This window comes from Nomascus leucogenys, chromosome 3 (genome assembly GCF_006542625.1).
Source record: "Nomascus leucogenys isolate Asia chromosome 3, Asia_NLE_v1, whole genome shotgun sequence".
In the NCBI taxonomy this organism is placed as follows: domain Eukaryota; kingdom Metazoa; phylum Chordata; class Mammalia; order Primates; family Hylobatidae; genus Nomascus; species Nomascus leucogenys.
Genome location: NC_044383.1, coordinates 18564577 through 18587215, shown reverse-complemented (window position 1 = coordinate 18587215; position 22639 = coordinate 18564577). Strand labels below are relative to the sequence as shown.

At 38.1% G+C, this 22639-nt stretch overlaps 1 protein-coding gene across 4 annotated transcripts in view; it reads left to right on the top strand.

Moving 5' to 3' along the window:
• The window catches only part of TRUB1 (TruB pseudouridine synthase family member 1), a 59516-nt gene extending 37324 nt beyond the window's left edge, over positions 1 to 22192 (top strand). Inside the window, exons 8-9 of one of the 4 annotated variants that reach the window (XR_004028680.1) lie at positions 20815 to 21196; positions 21842 to 22189. Coding sequence is in view for 2 of the 4 variants with exons in the window: in XM_003254984.3 (XP_003255032.1) it covers positions 127 to 383 (257 nt within the window). In the remaining 2 variants the exon portion in view is untranslated. Of the gene's footprint in view, positions 1 to 126; positions 2685 to 20814 lie in introns of those variants that run through there. The other 3 variants (XR_004028681.1, XM_030806651.1, XM_003254984.3) reach the window with 3 other exon arrangements.
• Positions 22193 to 22639: the final 447 nt, after the last annotated feature.

Genomic DNA, 22639 nt, shown 5'->3' with positions numbered 1-22639 from the left:
TTATACTTTTACTTTTGGGTGGTTTTGAGAGATTTGAATTGAGTACGGTCATTTGAACAATTATAGACTATGAAATACTGAATCGTTTATCTTCTGGATTTTTTTTTCCACCTTTTGTTGCCATAGAACTATCTTCCTGTGCCAATGTGCTAGAGCTGACCCGAACCAAACAGGGACCATTTACTCTAGAAGAACATGCCCTTCCTGAAGACAAATGGACAATTGATGACATTGCACAGTCTCTTGAGCATTGCTCATCTCTTTTCCCAGCAGAGTTGGCACTTAAAAAATCAAAACCTGAGTCTAATGAACAGGTTTTGAGCTGTGAATATATAACTCTAAATGAGCCAAAGGGAGAAGATGATGTAATTAAGACGTGTTGAGATTGGCCTGGGAATATCGTCATTTTCTAGTTGACATTTGAATCCTGTGTGCAGATGCAGAATGACAAGCTACATTCAAAAGACAAACAATATTTCTAACTTTTTTTTTTGCATGAAGAAAAATGTCTATCATTTACAGTTTCAATAGCATATAATTTATTTGCTATGCATTATAAATGGCCTTGCAGTTGCTCAGTTGTTTGCTGTGTTGTGGAATGTTCTTTTAGGATTTTTTGTATTGTGAAAATATGAATATGATTGGATTCAGAAAAATTAACTTTCTGAATTTGATCTGTCTTCAGTCTTATGAAAAAGTTGAACAAATTTCCTAATCAAAGAAAAAATGTATGAGCTCCATGTTTCTTTAGTTTCACAAAAATGAACATAATTTAGTGTTATTTTTACTTTAGGCTTCCTGGTGGCTTCATTTTATGGAAATGCTTTAAATTGTTAAAAGTGGCCATTATTGATCTCTTTCTTGTGTTTTGGAGAGTTTATTATTAAAAACATTTCTTTGATAAAATGGCCATCATCTAGTAATACCTGTGTTTGTTTAGATCTTGGAAATGAATAAGCTTTGATAATATTTGTAAATGAACCAAATTATTACTGCTACCACTAACAGGATGTAAATAGAAGATTGATACTTCATTAAAGTCACCTTCCTACCATTAGAGCAGAAGACAGCTCCTATAGTTTTGTATTTTGGCAGCTATGAGATATTTTCATGGTAATTTCAACATGCTCAAGCACTTTGTACCAAATTATTAAGTAACATAATTTTTAAAATTTAAAGAATGTGTCTTCAACTAAAAACTTTATTCTTTAGCATTTATTTATATCTCTCTGTAGGGTGTTATCCCTGTGACATTGTCTCTTTAATTTGCTCTTTCAAGAGATATTTACAGATGTTGAGATGGCTGCCCTGCATTTCCAGCTAATCTCTTCTGCTCCAAATATTTAAAAACAGTTCTTCTCAAACATTTTCATTCAGATAGCTTTCTGAAAGTTCCCTATCCCTCTTTACCATAATTTTTTTAATGTAGCCACATTATAATAGTAAACTTCATATATAATGAGTGCTTCATATTTTTGTTTTGGGAAAGCAATATATTATGCAGCCAGTCTGTAGAAACATTCAAATCCCTCTTCCTTTACTCAAATATGGTTTCAAAAGGAAGACTCATGAGAAATTTCATAAAATACAAGTTTTTAGATGTTTACGCTTTGCTTTTCTTTTTAAAGGTGTTTTCCTGCTTGTAGTCTCTAACTCTGAAATGTAAAATATGTAAACTAAAGTGGTTTTATTTGTGCTTAACCCAATTTAAACTCAATGTAAAATATTATATATGCATCAGTACAGCATTTTCAACATATTGGCAACATATTTTAAATGAAAACATTAAAACAATTCTTAGTATGAGACAAAATTGTAAGGAAAAAGAATGTTAATGCCATGATACATTAACATAGAATATCAAACACACAAAGTCATAAAATGAAAATTTACAGTTTCACCTGTTCATATCTAGTGCCCTATAGTGTGTGTCAACCAAAGGTGGCAGTGGCTACACCTGCCTGTTGGAATGGTACAGGTTACAATATGTCCTCTTCCATTGCAAATTAAAGTCCAAATAGAGAAATAGTTAGGTTTTAGAACACATCAGAGGTATTTCTGCTGTGTTTTTCACCTTAAAAATTGACACAGAGTTTACTAATAGAGGAGTAGAGATTGTTGACCATTTTTTAAAAACAATAGCCACTCTTTTTCTTTTATATTTAAAACTGAAGTTTTGCCAAATGGGAAAATTACTGTTACCTCTACCATCTTAATATAGTAGCTTTAGAATTTAAATTTTTGTATTACTGTTTTCCTTTTTGTTGTTCACATAGTCTTAAGGCACCTATACTTTTAAATTGACTTTTTCATTTGATATTATCTATATGTATGTAGTTGTGATAATGATTATTTTAATTATGTTACTTCATACGCTTAATTTATTTAAACTATTTCTCTATTGCTGAATACTTAAGTAGTTTTAAATTTTATTTTGATAAATTCCTGGGAGGGGAATTATTTAGTGAAATAATATGAAGAACTTTATGACTTATGTTTGTCTTATTGCATTCTCAAAGAGTTGTAACATTTTACAGTGTTACCATTTGAGTAGGGGTTTTATATGTTGTTGCTAATTTAGTAAATATAGGAGAGAATTCAAAGTTTTTCTGATTTGCTTTTGTGATTTATCTGTAAACTTTGTTCCTTTATATAAATAAATGTCTTAATGGTTTCTATACATATTTGCATGAGTTATTTGTGTTGTAAATACCTGATAGAAGGTTTTTTTATGGTCTATTGTCCTTTTAGTTTTGATTTTCATTTTTGCTAACTAAATTTGCTAATTCTAATAATTCTTCCCCTTTTATTGTAGTCAGATTAATAAGTATGAAAAGTTTAAAATTTATTGAAACTTTAAAATCTTACTAACTCATAAGCAGTTGAAACTGAGATACTCTGAAAAGTTCAAGACTCATTCATAAAACAAATTAGTTTTCCCTGATAGTCTGGTATTTAAATACCAACTCAATTTTTTTTTCATTGTTATGAAAATATGCAAGAAATTTCTGTGTCTTATATTTTTCTGGGTCTAAACCTTCATGACATGATAAAGTTGTTTTACTTGTAAGAAAACGATAAAAGATTTAAAAAATCCTGAAAATGTTTCAACCTGGAACATACCAAATCACTTCATTTTGACACTTTAAGTTTTTTATATTTGAAAAATAATGTCTTAAAAGTTGTTAAAAGTCATAGAATTGTTTTATTTATAGCCTTAAAATCCAGGACCTTTATGTAATAGAAATTTGCTCTTTGCAAATTCAAAGTTTTTAAATGTGAATAAAGGCTAAACACACTTTCCTCTACCTGTACTGACTAGGTCTTTTTTTTCTTAAATACTTGAATTAAAACAAGCCATTGACCCATCATCAGAAATGATTTACTGTATTAAATAAGAGTGCTTTGTATCAGATCGTCAGTACATTTTATGTCCCCTGACCAGTTTGAAATTTGTATCAGATTTACAATGAACATTTTGAGGTTGAATTAGATGGTGAATTGTTCTGTTTCAAAGAAAGTAAGTAATTTACCTCATATCATGATGTATATGATAGAAAGAGATGTGATTCAAAAGCACTGTAAAATGCCAAAACATTTAAATAGAGGAAAAGATAATAGATATGAGGTTTATGCACTGAAATGAGTATAATGGCCTTGTAGTTAAATTTAAAGAGAGGGATTGTCTTGAAACCATTTCTTTCTCTAAGGTATGTATGGGCAGAGCTCTAGTTTGTCCTAATTCTTCATTAAATACTATTTATTAAGCACATTTATTAAGGCAGTTGAATCAGCAATACCTTCATTTGTTAATGTGTGAGCTAAATTCTCTTTATGAATAGGAATATCTTCAGATTGCTGCTATAAATAGTGATACTGGTCGGAAAGTTGAAGTTCAGGAATTATTTTGCTCTTCTTATCCATAACCCTTAAAATGCAGCATATTAACTTTATTTCTGTCTTTACCATTAGTCAACTTTTTGATCCTAGGTGAATCACTTAATCCGTTTGGGTCTCAGTTTCCTTATCCTTACGACAAAGGAGGCAGACTAGTCCATCTCGAAGAATCTCTCCAACACTAAAATATTAGGCTTCCAAGTGTAGACAGTTTGTAATTGTTTTGCTGAGGAACTCATTCCTCATGAACTTTTATATTTACCAGTTCTGGAGAATTCCCGTCCTTCATTTCTTTGGATATTTCATCTCTTCCAGCTAGTAATCCTATTTAAGTATTTTTGTTTTATTCTGTGTCTAATTACTCTTTCATATTTTCCATCTCTTTATCCCACTGTGCTGCATACTGGGGAATTTCCTTCAGTCTTTTTCCAGATAATGAATGCCTTCTGCTATTTTTATTTACTGTTTAACAATCATATATTTATTCCAATCACTCTTGGGTTTTATTTTTGTTTGTTTGTTTGTTTATTTATTTATTTATTTTGAGACAGAGTCTCACTCTCTTGTCCAGGCTGGAGTGCAGTGGCGCAATCTTGGCTCACTGCAACCTCCGCCTCCCAGGTTCAAGCGATTCTCCTGCCTCAGCCTCCTGAGTAGCTGGGATTACAGACGTGCATCCCCATGGCCAGCTAATTTTTTTTATTTTTTATTTTTAGTAGAGATGAGGTTTCACCATGTTGGCCAGGCTGGTCTTGAACTCCTGACCTCAGGTGATCCTCTCCTCTCGGCCTCCCAAAGTGTTAGGATTACAGATGTGAGTCACTGTGCCCCGGCCTTTTATTTTTATTTCTACACCAGGTTTTTTTCCTCCAAAATCTGCCTCTTCTTTTTTCGTGTGTTGTCTTACTCTTTCATTAAGGTTTTAGTAAAATGTATTTTTTTTTACTTTGGTATTTAATATACAGAAAGTCACACATAACTGTATAGCTTAGTGAATTTTCACAAACCAAGCATGTCTATAATCAGCAACCAAGTCAAGAAACAGAACATCACTAAGCCCTCCAGAAGCCCCTACTGCTCCATCAAGATTATGGATTAGTGTTTCATGTAACAATATAGATTAGTAATTTTGTCTGTTTTTGTGCTTCATATAAATAGAAGTATGTGATATGTTTTATGTCTGGCTTCTTTTGCACAAAGCTACAATCATGAGGTTCTTCCATATTGTGGCTGTCTTAGCTTGGGCTGCTATGACAAAATGTCATAGACTGGTGACTTTAACGTACTTGTTTCTCACAGTTCTGAAGGCTAGAAGTCTGAGATCAGGGTGTCAGTGTGGTTGGGTTGTTGTGAGGGTTGTCTCACTGGCTTGGAGAGGGCTACCTTCTCATTGTGTCCTCACATGGCTGAGAGAGGAGGCTTTGTCTCTCTTCCTCCTCTTATAGGGATGCTAACCCCATCATGGTGGCTCCAACCTCATGACCTTGTCTAAATTTAATTACCTCCCAAAGGCCCCACTTCCTGTTCCTTGTCATTGTTTAATATTATTCAGTTATTACCACTATTGATCTATTTTACTGAATGATGGACACTTGATTAGCTTTCAATTTTGACTATTTTGAATAATGCCTCTATGAGCAATCTAGTACTTGTCTCCTGGTAAACATGCACACATTTACGTTGGAATTTTTTTTTTTTTTTTTTTTTAGACAGAGTCTCACTCCGTTGCCCAGGCTGGAGTGTAGTGGTGCCATCTCGGCTCACTGCAACCTCTGCCTCCCAGGTTCAAGCAATTCTCATGCCTCAGTCTCCTGAGTAGCTGGAAATACAGGCACACACCACCACACCCAGCTAATTTTTTTTGTATTTTTAGTAGAGACAGGGTTTCACCATATTGGCCAGGCTGGTCTCAAACTCCTGACCTCAAGTGATCTGCCTGCCTCAGCCTCCCAAAATGCTGGGATTACAGGCGTGAGCTACCGCAACCAGCCTCTGATGGATATTTCTAAGACTGGAATCTAGGTTGTAAAGTATACACATGTTAAGCTTTGGTAGATACTGCAAGCAGTTTTTCTAAGTTGCTGTACCAGCAGCATATGGGAATTCTGATGGTTCCACATCCTTATCACCACAAAGTATTTTACGTTTTCTTCTTAACCATTGGCACATGTTTACTTTATCACAATATGGTTTTAATGAACTTTTCTCTGATTTCTTAGGGTTATATGTATTTTTTACTCTAATTTTCTATGTAGCCTACTAATCTATTTAGTCTTATTGTCTATTTAGTCTAATAGTCTCTGTTAACTCAGTTATCTGAAATGCTTATGGAGTATGCTCTCATATTGCTTGTTGAATCTCCCAATTCTCAGCCAAGGCAGATTGGGTCCTACCTTGTGTTCTTTGTGTTGCAAACTGGGATTACGAGGTAATTCAGTGAGACTTTATGGGAGTGTGTGTGCTTGGGTTGAGAGTGTCCTTCCAGAGAGATTTTGGGATTGTTTCTGCTAGGCACACCAGAGATATCACTGTTCCAAAATCCTCATCGTGAATGATCACTGCAGAGATGTTTTATTATTGTTGTGTTGTGTTTGGTTTAATTTAAAGCCTAAGTCAATAACCAGAGAGATCACTGTTCCAAAATCCTCATTGTAAATGATCATTGCAGAGATGTTTTATTATTGTTGTGTTGTGTTTTGTTTAATTTAAAGCCTAAGTCAATAAAGAAAAGCTTCCTTGTTTTTGCCCTGTGTTTGTGGTAAGTTGTGTTGTAGTCTACCACTTTATTAAATGTATAGTCCTTTAAGGGTACCAGTTTTATGCCTGTGTTTGCGGGTGTCACAGTTCCAAAACCTACCTCTCAAGATCCACACTGCATTTCCATCCCCACTTAAAATGCAAACCCTTTGGTTACAGAGAGGAGTAAATCTTGCCTCCCTCCCGCAGTATCTGGATTGCTGTAGCATCAAGAAGTGTGTTTACCACTCCGGTTTTCAGATCGTTCTTTATTTTGGACCCTGGTGAATTTCCTTAGTATAAGTTCAATTATTTTTTAAAGGAATTTTTAAAAAGTCACATTTATATGCAACAAAATTCACCATTTTAAGTGTATAGTTCAGTGAGCCAGCTTGAGGTTTAACTTGCTCTTTTTCTAGTTTTAAAGTAGAGACTTAGGTCACTTTTCAAACTTAAGCATTTAATCTTATCAGTTTTTCTTTGAGCACTGCTTTAGCTGCATCTCATAAGTTATAATAAGTTGTGATTCAATTTAAAATAATTTCCATTATGATATTTCACTTTACCTATTACTTAGAAGTATATCATTTACTTTCTGAATATTAGAGGGTTTTCTGTTTAAAATTATCTAGTTGATGTCTTGTTTAATTTCATTGTGGTGAAAGAATATAAAATACATGATGAACATAAAATGTGTGATTTCCATTCTTATAAATTTATTAAGACTTGTTTAATGACTCAGAAATGGTCTACCTTGGAATTTGTTCCATGTACATTGGTTGAGAATGTGCTTTCATGGTTGTTGGGTGGATCATTCTGTAAATATCAATTAGGTCAAGCTTGTTGCTTGTGTTATTCAGGTCTTCCATAGCCTTAATGGGGTTTGTTTTGCTTTGTTTTGTTTTCTGTTTTTGGTCTACTTTGCCTATCAGTTACAGTGAGAGGAGACCTGCAATCTCCAGTTATAATGTTGGACTTGTCTGTTTCTTCTTTCGGTTCTTTTTTTTTTTTTTTTTTTTTCCGAGAAGGAGGCTCACTCTGTTCCCCAGGCTGGAATGCAGTGGCATGATCTTGGCTCACTGCAACCTCCACCTCCTGGGTTCAAGCGATTCTCCTGCCTCAGCCTCCCAAGTAGCTGAGATTACAGGTGCCAGCCACCATGTCCAGCTAATTTTTTTATTTTAGTAGAGACAGGGTTTCATCGTGTTTGCCAGGCTGGTATTGAACTCCTGACCTCAAGTGATCTGCCTGCCTCAGCCTCCCAAAATGCTAGGATTATAGGCATGAGCCATCACACCCAGCCTTTCTTTCAGTTCTATCACCTCTTTTTGCTATATTTGTATGAGAGCTTTATTATTAGGAGCATATACATTTAAAATTATGTCTTATTGATAGATTGATCTGTCATTATGAATGTCTGCATTCATTCCTGATAGTATTTCTTTTTCTAAATATTTTTCTGGATGTGTCTGCTATTAACATAACCACTCTGGCTTTTTAAAATTAGTGTTTTTATGGTACATATTTTTTCTTTTTTTTTTTTTAACTTTTAGATGTTATGTTTCCTTATACTTAATGTGGGTGTCTTATAGGGAGCATATATCTGGGTCTTGATTTATTATTTAATCTGATAATCTCAACCTTTTTGTTGGAGTGTTTAGACCATTTACATTTAATGTAATTATACACATTATTTGATTTGCTATACCATCTTTTCATTTGTTTTATATGTGAGCCATCTTTTCATTGTTCTTTTTTCATCTTTTACCATTTTCTTTAGTACTGAATACTTTTTTTGTATTTCATTATATCTACTGGCTTTTTAGTTATACCTCTTAAATTTTTTTTTCTGTTTTATGTAGGATTTATAATATACATCTTTAACTTATCACAGATTACCTTCAAATAGTATTTTACCACCTCATGGGTAATGTAGAAACCTTACAAGAGTATATTTTCATTTCTGTCTCCTAATTTTTATGCTATTGTTTTTATACATATAATTTTACATGTTAGAAACCCTATAATACATTGGGTTTGTTGTTGTTTGTTTTTACCTTATTGCTGCTGGCTGGGGTCCGCAAACATTTTCTGTAAAGCGCTAGATAGTACAGGCATACCTTGGAGATACTGTGGGTTTGGTTCCAGACCACCACAATAATACAAATATGCAAGAAGTGGATATCACAATAAAGTGAGTCACACAAGTCTTTTGGCTTCCCAGTGCATATAAAAGTTCTGCTTATACCACACCGTAGTCTGTTAAGTGTGCAATAGTTTTATGTCTAAAAAAAATACATACCTTAATTTTAAAATGCTTTATTACTAAAAAATGCTAACAATCATTTGAGCATTCAGTGAGTCATAATATTTTTGCTGGTGGAAGGTCTTTTCTTATTGATGACAGATCAGGAGTCAGGTGCTGAAGCTTAGGGTGGCTGTGGCAGTTTCTTAAAACAACAGTGAAGATTGCAACATCAGTTGACTCTTCCTTTAATGAAAGATTTCTCTATAGTGTGTGATGCTTTTTGACAGCATTTTATGCACAGTAGAACTTCTTTGAAAATTGGGAGTCAATCCTCTCAAACCCTGCTCTGCTTTAACAACTTAAGTTTATATAATATTCTAAGTCCATTGTTGTTATTTCAACAATTTTCACAGTGTCTTCACCAGGAGTAGATTCCATCTCATTTCCTGAGATGGAATCTTTGCTCATCCAGAAGAAGAAATTGCTCATCTGTTCCCAGTTTTATCGTGAGATTGCAGCAATACAGTCATGTCTTCAGGCCTCACTTCACTTTTAATTCTGGTTCTCTTGCTATTTCTACCACATCTGTGGTTCCTTCCTCCATTGAAGTCTTGAACCTCTCCAAGTCATCCATGAGGGTTGGAATCGACTTCTTCCAAATTCCTGTTAATATTTATATTTTGACCTCCCGTGAATCATGAATGTTCTTAATGGCACCTAGAATGGTGAATCCTTTCCAAAAGGTTTTCAATTTACTTAGTCCAGATCCATCCATCCAGAGGACCCACTTTCAATGCCAGTTATAGCCTTATGAAATGTATTTCTTCGATAATAAGGCTTGAAAGTTGAAATTACTCCTTGATCCATTTTCTGAAAAATAGATGTTGTGTTAGCAGGCATGAAAGCAACATTAATCTTTTTGTACATGTCCATCAGAGCTCTTGGGTGACCAGGTATATTGCCAGTGAGCAGTAATACTTTGAAAGGAATTCTTTTTCTTAGCAGTAGGTCTCAACAATGGGCTTAAAATATTTGGTCCACTGTTCTGTAAACAGATGTGCTGTCATCTAAACTTTGTAGTTTCATTTATAGAGCACAGGCAGAGTAGATGTAGCATACTTCTTAAGGGACTTAGGATTTTCAGAATGGTAAATGAACATTGGCATCAATTTAAATCACTAGCTGTATTAGCCCCCAACAAGAGAGTCAGCCTATTTTTTGAAGCTTTGAAGCCAGGCATCGACTTCTCCTCCCTGGCTACAAAAGTCCTAGATGGCATCTTCTTTCGATATAAGGCTGTTTCATCTACATTGCAAATCTGTTGTTTAGTGTAGCCACCTTCATCAATGATACTATGTAGATCTCTTGGATAACTTGTGCAGCTTCTACATCAGCATTTGCTACTTCACCTCGTACTCTTTTTTTTTTTTTTTTTTTTTTTTTTTTGAGACGGAGTCTTGCTCTGTCGCCCAGGCTGGAGTGCAGTGGCGCAATCTCGGCTCACTGCAAGCTCCGCCTCCCGGGTTCACGCCATTCTCCTGCCTCAGCCTCTCCGAGTAGCTGGGACTACAGGCACCCACCACCACACCCAGCTAATTTTTTGTATTTTTAGTAGAGACGGGGTTTCACCTGGTCTCGATCTCCTGACTTCGTGATCCACCCGCCTCGGCCTCCCAAAGTGCTGGGATTACAAGCGTGAGCCACTGCGCCCGGCCGTACTCTTATGTAACGGAGTGGCATCTTTCCTTATACCTCATGAACCAACCTCTGCTAGCTTCCAACTTTTCTTCTATAGTTTCCTCACCTCTCTCAGCCTTCATAGAATTGAGGATAGTTAGGGACTTGCTTTTGATTAGACTTTGGCTTCAGGGAATGTTGTGGCTGGTTTAATCTTCTATCTAGACCACTGAAACTTTATCCATATCAGCAATAAGGCTGTTTTGCTTTCTTATTATTTGTGTGTTCACTGGAGTAGAACTTTTAATTTGCTTCAAGATATATTTCTTTGCATTCACCACTTGGCTGACTGGTGCAAGAGGCCTAGCTTTCAGACTATCTTGGCTTTTGACATGCCTTCCTCACTAAGCTTAATCATTTCTAGCTTTTGATTTAAAATGAGAGATGTAGGCCAGGCACAGTGGCATACACCTATAATTCCAACACATTAAGAGGCCAAGGCAGGAGGATTGCTTGAACCCAGGAGGTGGAGGTTGTAGAGATCACACCACTGTACTCCGTCCTGGATGACAGAGCAAGACCATTTCTCAAAATAAAATGAGAGGTGCACTTCTTTTTATTTGAGCACATAGAAGCCATAGTACGGTTATTAATTGCCCTAATTTCAATACTGTTGTGTCTCAGAGAATAGGGAGGTCTGAGGAGAGGGAGAGAGGTGGGGGAATGGCTGGTCAGTGGAGCAGTCAGAACACACATAACACTAATAAATTGTTTGCTGTCTTATATGGGTGTGGTTTGTGATGCCCCCAAACAATTACAATAGTTACAGCAAATATCACTGATCACAGATCACCATAACAGATATAATAATCATGGAAAAGTTTGAAATATTTTGAGAATTAGCAAAGTGTGACACAGAGAAACAAAGTAAGCACATGCTGTTGGAAAAAATTGGTGTTGATAGACTTGCTCCATGTAAGTTTGCCATACGCCTTCAATTTATAAAAAACACAATATCTAGGAAGTTCAATAAAGTGAAGTGCAATAAGATGAGGTATGCCTATAAATATTTTGGGCTTTCCAGACCATAGGGTTTCTGTTGCAACTGCTCACCTCTACCATTATAGCATGAAAGCAGCTATAGAAAATACACATAAATGAGGCCTGTAATCCCAACGCTTTGGGAGCCTGAGGTGGATGGATCACTCGAGGTCAGGAATTTGAGACCAGCTTGGCCAACATGGCAAAACACTGTCTCTACTAAAAATACAAAAATTAGCCAGGACTACGCATGCCTGTACTCCCAGCTACTTGGGAGGCTGAGACAGGAGAATCTTGAACCCAGGAAGGGGAGGTTATGGTGAGCCGAGATTGTGCCACTGCACTCCAGCCTGGGCAACAGAGTGAGACTGTCTCAAAAAAAAAGGAAAAGAAAATACACATAAATGAATGTGTGTGGCTGTGTACCAATATAACTATATTTATCCTCATGCTCTAGCTTGCCAACCCTTGCTTTACACTGTCAGTTACCTTCTAAAGAGATTAAAGAGATTGTTATGAAAAATCATAACAATATCTATTACGTTTATTCACATCCTGGTGCCCTTTCTTCTTTATGTAGAATCAAATTTCATTCTGGTATCATATTTCTTCTTTCTAAATAATTTCCTTTAATTTTTTTATAGCACAGGTCTAATAGCAATGAATTATGCAATATGAATTGCATAATTCATTGCTATTAGACCTGTGCTATAAAATAGCAATGAATTATGTCAGTTTTTATTTGTCTGAAAAAGTGTTTTGTTTTTGAAATATACTTTTGCTGGGTATATAAATCTATGTTGGATAACTTCTTTTTTCTTCAGCACTTTAATGAAGTCACTCAGTTATCTTCTGGCTTGTATAGTTTCTCTGGCTGCCTTCAAGATTTTTTCATTGTCTTTAATTTTTAGCAGTTTGATGTGTCTAGAAGTGATTTTCTTTATCTTTTTGGGGGCCTCTTAATTTCTCTGATCCTTTTTTTCTTTTTTTTTAAATCAGTTTTGGTCTGTCTCCTCAAGTGGGCTGAAAAAAAAGAAAAAATCATAGTTTAAAAAACGAATTTTGAAAATTTTCAGCCATCATTTCTTCAAATATTTATCCTACTCCATGCTCCCCTCCTCCCCTTTCCTTCTGGGACTCAAATTACAGATATATTTAACCATTTTATTTGTTCACGGCACTTGGATGCTCTGCTTTCTTATTTTTTGTCTTTCATTTTGGATAATTTCTATTGACCTATCTTCAAGTTCACTGATTCTTTTCTCAGCCCTGTCTAGTGTGCTCAATGCCTGTTGAAGAAATTCTTTGTCTTTAATATCATGTTTTTTATTTCTAGCATTTTCATGTAACTCTTTGTTCTGGTTTCCATCTCTCTACTCACTTTTTTTTTTTTTTTTTTTTTTTTTTTTTGAGACAGAGTCTCGCTCTGTCACCCAGGCTGGAGTGTAGTGGTGCGATCTCAGCTCACTGCAACTTCCGCCCCCTGGGTTCAAGCGATTCTCCTGCCTCACTCTCCTGAGTAGTTGGGATTACAGGCACCCACCACCGTGGCTGGCTAATTTTTGTATTTTTTTAGTGGAAACAGGGTTTCATCATGTTGGCCAGGCTGGTCTTGAATTCCTGACCTCAGGTGATCCGCCTGCCTCAGCCTCCCCAAGTGTGGGGATTACTGGCATGAGCCACTGCACCCAGCTCTGCTGACATTTTTTATCTTTTGATGCATTTTGTCTACCTTTTCCATGAAATCCTTTAACATAGTAGTTATAGTTACTTTCAATTCCTTGTCTGACAGTTCTGACATTCAAGTCTAGGTCTGTTAATAGCTTTGTGAGTCTGTTAACAGCTTTTTTTCATTCTTGTCTGTGTGTTTTGTATTTCTTGATTGTATGCCAAATATTGTCTGTAAAATAAACTTAGATAAGTCATACTTCTATCCAGAAATAGGCACATTTTTTGTGTCCAGTCATTAGTGTGGAGGGAGGTTGGGGCAGTCTAGTCAGTGGCTGAACTGGGTTTGGATTTGTTGATGCTATACTTACAATGCACCAGACTTCCATTCACTGCAGGAGTGGGCTGCTGTGCTTTGTGCTTCATGTGAGGCCTGAATTGTGGAAGGGTTTTTCCTTAGTGTTTCCCTCCATGCTCAGATTTCAGCAAGTCTTCATATCTGTGCCACAGAAGGAATCTGACCCATGCTCTTTTTGACCTCCCCTAGTGATTGACTGTTGCTTGTTATAGCTCGTCATGGAGTAAGAGGGTGTTTTTTTAGTTTTCATCCTCCAGCCTGGGTCTTTGGCCCTGAGCTCCTAGACTCCAGGGGTGGATGGATTTCTCAGTAATTCAGCCCCCTTCCCCAGTAGTGGCAGATCTCTGCTTTGTATCGGTGCAAGATCCTGGACTGAGCTCATTTTCTGCCCTTCCTCGAGTGGGAGACAGCTCTTGCTTTCACCTTTCTACCAAAGGCAGTGCATCTTTTCTTGGGCCTCTTCTCATTGAACTTATGACTTTCACGTAAGAGAAGGGCTCATGTATCAGAGAAGTCTGTGACTTTGTGCCACATACAGAGTCTCTCAGTTCTCTTGCCCTGCCCCAGTCTTTTTAGTTAGCACCTAGTAGAGACCCTTGGAGAAGAGCAAGGAAGTGAGTATGGACTTCTTTTGTGTCTGTTGATTGCTTTGTTTCTCAACTGCTACTCTTGGACTTTAAGAATTCATTAAAATTTCAGCTGTTTTCTTTTTTTTTCTTTTTTTCTTTTCTTTCTTTCTTTTTTTTTTTTTTTAGATGGTGTCTTGCTCTGTTGCCCAGGCTGGAGTGCAGTGGTGTGATCTTGGCTCACTGCAACCTCCGCCTCCCGGGTTCAAGCGATTCTCCTGCCTTAGCCTCCCAAGTAGTTGGGATTACAGGCGCCCACCACCACACCTGGCTAATTTTTGTATTTTTAGTAGACACAGGGTTTCACCATTTTGGCCAGGCTGGTCTTGAACTCCTGACCTCGTGATCTGCCCGCCTCAGCCTCCCAAAGTGCTGGGATTACAGGCATGAGCCACCGCACCAGGCCTCAGCTGTTCTCTTTTTACCTGCTGGGATGGCTAGTTTTCTGTGTCAACTTGACTGGGCCATAGGATGTCCAGATATGTAATTAAACAGTATTTCTGGGTGTTTCTGTGAGGGTGTCTTCAGAAGAGATTTGCATTTGAATTGGTGAACTAAGTAAAGCAGAGGGCCCTGTCTAGTAGGGGTAGGCATCGTCCAGTCTGTTGAGGACTTGAATAGAACAAAAGGCAGGGGAAGGTTGGAATTGCCCCCTCTCTGCTTGAGCTGAGACATCTATCCTGCCCTTGGCACTCCTGGTTCTCAGGGGTTCAGACCTGGATTCCTGGGTCTCCACCTTGCCCATGGCAGACTGTGGGACTTCTCAGCCTCCTATCTAATTAATAAATCTCTTCATACACACACACACACACACACACACACACACACACCCTATGTATCCTTCTGTTTCTCTGCAGAGCCATATCTAATACACCTGCTTTTATGATGATTACCTATCCATTCTGTATTCTGCCAAAACTGAAAACAGTTCGTTTTTCCATCTCTTCTCAGAGAGGCTTGTCACCCATTAGTTCTAATGGGCTCAAGAAGTTATGCAGTTTTTTTTTTTTCTCACTGTTAGGATGGAATTGATATTCTGTTGAAACTTTCTATACCTAAGTGAAAACTTGTTTTGAGGTTATTTTCTCTACTTACTTTTGCTAGAAATGGAACACTCTGTATCTAGTTAAGACACATAAACTGACTTGTGATACCATAATGTTGTGTTGAATTTTATATTCTTAGAAAATCATCTGTCAAGGTGTTGACTAATGGCAAAGCATTTAATAAATCAGCATTCATGTATTCAGGTGCTCTGAATTATCTGACTTTTAAATTCTTACTTTATAAATGAGAAAATTGGGGCATGAAAAAGTAAACTCTCCTAACCCCAAATTATTACATTATTAAGGACAGGACTTAGAGGCCAGATATCTTAAATCATTAATATTCTTTGGCTCACAGAATTGGCAATATAACCTAAAGGTAATAACTAGGTGATTTTCTTTTATATCAATTAAATATGTCAGTTTTCAAATATTCACAAGTACCTACTGTGCAGGGAAAGAACACGCCATACAAAAGATGTAGTCCAGGCCTTTAAGAAGCTTTCATTTAATGGGAACTCAAGAAGTGTACATATAAGGAGGGAAGTAGCAGTACGGTACAAGATAATACATACATATCAGTGAATGATATTGCCAAAAAGTGCTATTGATAGAGCAATACTTCATTTCTGCAAACATCTGCTGATCTACTGAAAACAGATGAGGGAGAACAGGATACCTGGTGGTCAGGATAGAAGAGAAAGACCTTGAGTTGAGCCTTGAACAGTATTTAATATCAAAGGGTTAAGAGAGGAGAGCAATTGAGGAGGGGAGAATAGTTGCAGCACAAATGACGGTGTACAAGATGAACACAGTCAGTATAGAGCAGACTGGTCTGGATGGAGAGGAGGATTTGCATCATTTGGGATTATGTCATTTAGACCCTTGAAAGCCAGGATTGAGTAAAGCCGCAGTGAAGCGACTGGCTCGTATGGAAGCTTTATTTTAAGAAGATTAATCTGGTAGTGACATGTGCCAAAAACTGAATAGGTAGAAATGAGATGCAGAGAGCCCAGTTAGAACTGAATCTGGTGCAGTAATGCAGGATTGAGGCAATAAACACCAAACTACAGTATCACCAGATAATGGATGTTTGAACGGACGGTTTAAAGGAAAATTGATGGTATTTGGTAATTTATTAGATAATCCAGAGCCATGGAATTAGAGGGGAAAATGACTAACCATAGTCACCAAATGGTTTTTCTTAATGAATCTGAATTTTGGTGTAAGAGCAGCATTTTCTTAGGCCTTGCCTAGTTGGTACAGTTGCCTATGATAGTGACTCCCACCATGCTTGTTCCTCTTTTAATAGCTGTGAGCCCCCCACCAGCCAAACAATGAGCTTCTTAAAAAGGACAATGCCTTTTCGCTTCTCTCCAAGTGCTTGGCAAATAGGAGGCCTTTTGAAGTTACTCTATAGTTAGGGGTTCCCAGTTAGTATTTGAAATATTAAGTCATGCCTGTGGTTGACAGCATGGCCTCTCGTGTTGTAGATTTTCCTGGCCCTACTGCTCATCATCAGCTATTAACCTTAGGCAAGTTAATGAAGTTTTCTAAGCCCCAGTCTACTCATTTATAAAGTGGGATTATTAATAATGTCTACTTCGTAAAATTATGAAGCCCGAGTTAGGTCATTCAGATAGTGTTTAGTCTGATTCTTAGAACCTAGTAAACAGTCAGTAAACAGAAGCAAATGCCACATGCCTGATTTATATCCAAGAGGAGAAAGGTACATCTGAAATTTTCATGATTTATGGATTCAAATTATACATTTCAAAGATGCTTTATAAGCTATTGTTTTGGTAAGAAGAATTGAGCTGAAACAAAGAATTTTCTGACAGCAGTGATTATTAAATGGTGAAATAGGCTATTGATGTCTTTAGAGGATATAGATGTTCACCTTTTGCATATAAGTTCACAAAAATTCACTAAGTAGATATGTCTATCTACACAGAGAGAGAGAGAGAGAGCATTAAAGTTAGTAAACATCCCCCTCGCTTTTTTTTTGAGACAGGGTCTTACTCTGTTGCCTAGGCTGGAGTGCAGTGGTGCAATCGTGGTTCACTGCAGTCTCAACATCCTGGGCTCAAGCGATCCTCTCACTCAGCCTCCTGAGTGGCTGAGGTGTGCACCACCACACCCAGCTAATTTTTAAATTTTTTTTTTGTAAAGGTGAGGTTCCATCATGTTGCCCAGGCTGGTCTCAAACTCCTGAGCTCAAGCAATCTGCTCACTTCAGCCTCCAAAAATGCTGGGATTGCAGGCCTGAGCCACCACGCCTGGCCAGTAAACCCCATTCATTTACATCATCTTATTTGTCCCTCCAACAGTCCTGCAAAGTAGGTAGGTTCTGTCTTTATTTGTTATTTAGGTGAAGAACTTGAAGTGGTGTTGAGGAATAGGTGTTTTGCCAAGAGTCACACAGCTGGAGTGGCAGAGCTATATACTCTTCTGATTCCACCAATGCTGCTGACATCACATCTGGAGAAAAGTGCTCTGAGGCACAGATGTCTAGTGGGAGGGATGAGACACAGGCTGCAATGCCTAAAGATAATCGGGAATAAAAGCAGAAAACAAGACGTTTGTTTCTGTTAAAATGAGACAGAAAATAAGGCGTTTGTGGTTTGGGATTGAGCACTTGGAGAAGTGGGGAGCGATTTGATTTGGGTGAGACTGCTCTTGGAATGCTGCGTCTGCTTCTGGACTACTCATTACTAGGCTTATAGAAACTAGCTGGAGGAGGTTCAAAGAAAAGCTCTAAAATGATTAACTGGCTGATGGGATTGATTTATAAGAAATATTAAAAGAATTAAATGTGTATAGCTCAGCTAAGCGAAGATGAAAGAGACCAGCTAAATGTATACAAATATCTGAAACGTGCAAACTTTAAAAAGAGGGATTAATTATTTATCATGATACACGGGGGCACAATATGCAGTCATAGGATGAAAATTTCAGCTGAGTATCGAGAAGAATTCCCTGATAGTGAATCTGTTAAGGCTGTCTGTAGCATGGCCTTTCCCTGGAGAGGCAATAGAAATTTCAAGCCTTACGATTTTAAAACTTTCTTGGGAACTAGGTATTAGATGATGTTAGAGAATTATTATTAATTTGGTCAGGTATGATAATGGTATTGTAGTTCTATAAGAAAAATTTTATTTTTTAGAGTTACATACCCTGAAATATAAGCATAGAATATGATGTAAGAGATTTGCTTTAAAATACTACAGTAAGGAAAGAAAGGAGGGAGGAAGAAAAGAAAGGAAGGGGAAGAAAGGGAAAAAGAGGCAAAGAAGGAGGAGAAGGTAAGAGAAAGAAAAGGAATGAAGGAAGAAGGCTGGGCACTGTGGCTCATGCCTATAATCCCAGCATTTGGGAGGCCAAGTTGGGAGGATCACTTAAGCCCAGGAGTTCAAGGCTGCAGTGAGCTGTGATTGCGCCACTGCACTCCAGCCTGGGTGGCAGAGTGAAGCCCTGTCTCTAAAAAAAAAAATAAGTTAAAAAGAAAGAAAAGGATAGATGAAGTGCGGCAAGATGTTGGTAATGTTGAACCTAAAGGAAGTTAATATGTGAGTTCACTTTCCTCTTCGATCTTCTTTATGTGTGTTTGCCAACTTTCATAATAAAAAATTTAAATTATATTTTCCTGATCAAAACTTAGTAGCAATATTAATCCCTGGGCTTCATGACTAGAACAGCCTCATTACCACATGGGCAGAGTTCTGGCTGACCAGGGACCACAGTGGTTCGCCATCTTGCTCTGGTAATGTAGTCTGGACTGAATGGCCCTTTCTAAGGTTGTAGATAGAAATCCAGGCAACTTCTTAGAATTGCAGACCTCTCAGGGTACCTGCAGGAGGTGGGTCTACTAAGGTGAAAAAGCAGAGGGCAGAGGTCATGATTAGTAGCTGACCCCCCCTGCTTTTCTGTCCCTCATTCATGGAAAATAGTAGACATTGAGTGGAGCTCTAAGTGTCTTCGGAATAGCAAAACAATAGTTTTCTTTTTCTTTTCTTTTTTTTTTGGAGACAGTCTTGCTCTGTCGCCTAGGCTGGAGTGCAATGGCGCAATCTCAGCTCACTGAACTCCACGTCCTGGGTTCAAGCGACTCTCCTGCCTCAGCCTCCCGAGTAGCTGGGATTACAGGTGCCCACCACCACGCCCAGCTAATTTTCGTATTTTTAGTAGAGATGAGGTTTCACCATGTTGTCCAGGCTGGTCTCGAACTCCTGGCCTCAAGTCATCCGCCTGCCTTGGCCTCCCAAAGTCCTGGGATTACAGGTGTGAGCCACCACACCCAGCTGCAAAACCCTATTTTTCTTGAATGGAGAAACACTTTCCCCTTATTTATTGAGTTTGGGAAGCAAGAAGAGGGGTAATTCATTAAGTGAAAGTTCCCAAAAACCAGAAAACATCGATAAAGCGGAGGCTTTATTTTTTTAAGGAAAAATTTTTTAAACTATCTTCTTTTGAGCCTCTTTAGGAAGACCTCACATCCTTGCCGTGAATGTTGAGAGTGGGAAATCCAGGGAGGTTTTGGAATGCATGCCTTATGTCTGCTTTTTTGTTTGTTAGAGAAATATAAATATTTTATCTAGGTTTTGCTGATGGCAGTCAAGCATGAACACAACCCACTGTTTGAGGAGCTGTAACTTCTGAATTTCTCCAGAGTGCACATCTAGGCCAGCAAATGGCAGTAAGAGTGAGGTGGATTTAGCTCAGTGTGAGAATGAACTCCGGAACCATCGGCTCTGACTGAAAGTGAAGCAGTAGCTGCATTGTGGGAAAGCTGGCTGGAGTCTCTCATAAGCAGGCATTCTTTTTCTCCAGCCCGTCACTGTGTTGGTTCGGGCCCACAGTAAGCCTCCTGGCCTCTAGGCTGTAACCCCCACCATCCTCCTCTGCCTCACCTCCAGAGTGATTGTTCTGAAGCACAACTGGCTGTCATTCCCCATCCTGAACTCCTAGCATCTACAGGAACTCCATCCCTTGTGCCCCACACCAGGCCTCACACACAGACATTCCTAATGAAGATTTGATTGAATTCTTGTAACCTCAGTGCCTCCCACTCTTCTAGTTGCCTCTCTGCATGCCTTTGTACATTTATTTATTTATTTATTTATTTATTTATTTATTGACAGGGTCTTACTCTATCACCCAGGCTGGAGTGCAGTGGCACCATCTCAGCTCACTGCAACCTCTACCTCCCAGACTCAAGCAATCCTCCCACCTCAGCCTCCCGAGTAGCTGGGACCACAGGCACATGCCACCATGCCCAGTTAATTTATTGTAATTTTTGTAGAGATGGGGTTTCATCGTGTTGCCCAGGCTGGTCTTGAACTCCTGGACTCAGGCGATTCGCCCGCCTCAGTCTCCCAAAGTGCTGGGATTACAGGCATGAGCCACCATACCCAGCCGCTAGCACTCATCTTAATCATACATTTACTTATCTGTCTTTCCCACTGGACTGCGGGCTCTTTGAGAGTAAATGCCATGTTTTCACCTTTATTTCCCAAGTTTGTGGCACATTCTAGGCACTCGTCATCATCAAATAAACCTCTGGAGCTGTGATATTACAAACGTGAAAAGATGATGAGCACTCAACAAGTTTCAGTGAGTAAAGAAAGGCTTTCATTCAGCACAAATTTATTGACTACCCTGACTCTGGCCTGCCTTCCTGTCTGTGGTTCAAGGAGAGCATAGTCCACAGAACCAGAGACCTGGCTACTCTGGAAGTTAGACTTAAGCCCACCCTGGTCCTTGAATGGGGAAACATTTCCCTTCATTCCTGTGTTTTAGGGACAGAAAGATGAGTAATGCAGTGATACATGCTGGAAATGTTTATTCCGCTACCCTAAGCTGCCTCTCAACTTGAACAATCCATGAAAGAAACAAGATGGTATATAACTTTTTCTAATTTGTGATGCCTTTGTTTATTTGTTTCCAGTTAGAAGAGGAGGTGGTATTGAATTGTTTGTTTGGTTTGGTTTCTTCTTCAATAAGAAGCATCTTAATATAACTAGTCTGGACATCTGTCCCATTTTCAAAAATTACAAGTTTCGATCATTGCTAAATTGTACAGATCCCAATCTGTCTGCTCTGCATACATTTGCATTTATAAAAGCAGAAGCAGACTAGCAGTCTTTCTAATGCAATCCCCTAAATGCATGAAGTATTAGATTGCTTCTCCCTATTGGTTCATGCATTGCTAAAGGCTTAAAAGGATCATTGATTTGAATTATTTAATGTGTACAGCAGGCTGAGCTTCCTTTCTTTTTTAAGAGAAGAACCTTCAGGGGCATTGCTATAGTTTTTTAATGTTAAATCTCATTTTTCTTTGAAAATAAGAAGTTAAAGCTGTATTCACATAAGCTCCCAAAGTGCCAGATTTTCATTGTGTTTTTAAACGATCTAGGAAATGTTTGATTCTAATGAAACATTACTGCTGAAAATTGGGCTGAAATTGCTGGGCTGAAAATATTGTTATAACTTCACATGATTCCAATGTTGTATTATTTTTATTTTTATTTTTGACCTGATACAGATGAAGCGAAGAGACAAGGAGCAATCCAATGTGTAATAGAAAAAGGCATCCTGGACTGTTGTTGCTGTTTTTGAAATTTAAGCTGGTTTTCAATTAAATTCAGTAAATGGTCCAGGACTATAAATGTTGAACATTTTTTACCATGTAATTTAAATTTTAGTCTTTTTTTTTTTTTTGATGGTTTACATTTTCCCCACGGAAAGCAGCTATGTCACGTCGGCACGATTCATGATGGTAACATCTCGGGGTTATTTTGGTTTGTGTTATGTTCAGAAAGTGGAATGCCAGAAATAAAGAGTGGTTTGTGATGTCTAATGTGTCTTCCTTTAACAAATCAAAGGCTCTTATTTAATCCACTTAATGGGACACTACAGAAATTTAAAAAATGGAAGTCCCATCCACAGAAGGCAGGTCCTATGATGTAAAAAGTTTAGGTAGGGGGATTAATAGAGTGATCATATAATTTGTGAGCTAAACTGGAGACACTTTTTTTTTTTTGAGATCGAGTCTCACTGTTGCCCAGGCCAGAGTGCAGTGACGTGATTGCAGCTCACTGCAACCTCTGCCTCCCGGGTTCAAGCCATTCTCATGCCTCAGCCTCCTGAGTAGCTGGGACTGTAGGTGCCCGCCACCACGCCCACCTAATTTTTGTATTTTTTGTAGAGATGGGGTTTCACCATGTTGGCCAGGCTTGTCTCAAACTCCTGACCTCAGGTGATCCACCCACCTCGACCTCCCAAAGTGCTGAGATTACAGGCGTAAGCCAACATGCCTGGCCCAGAGACACTTTCGAGACTG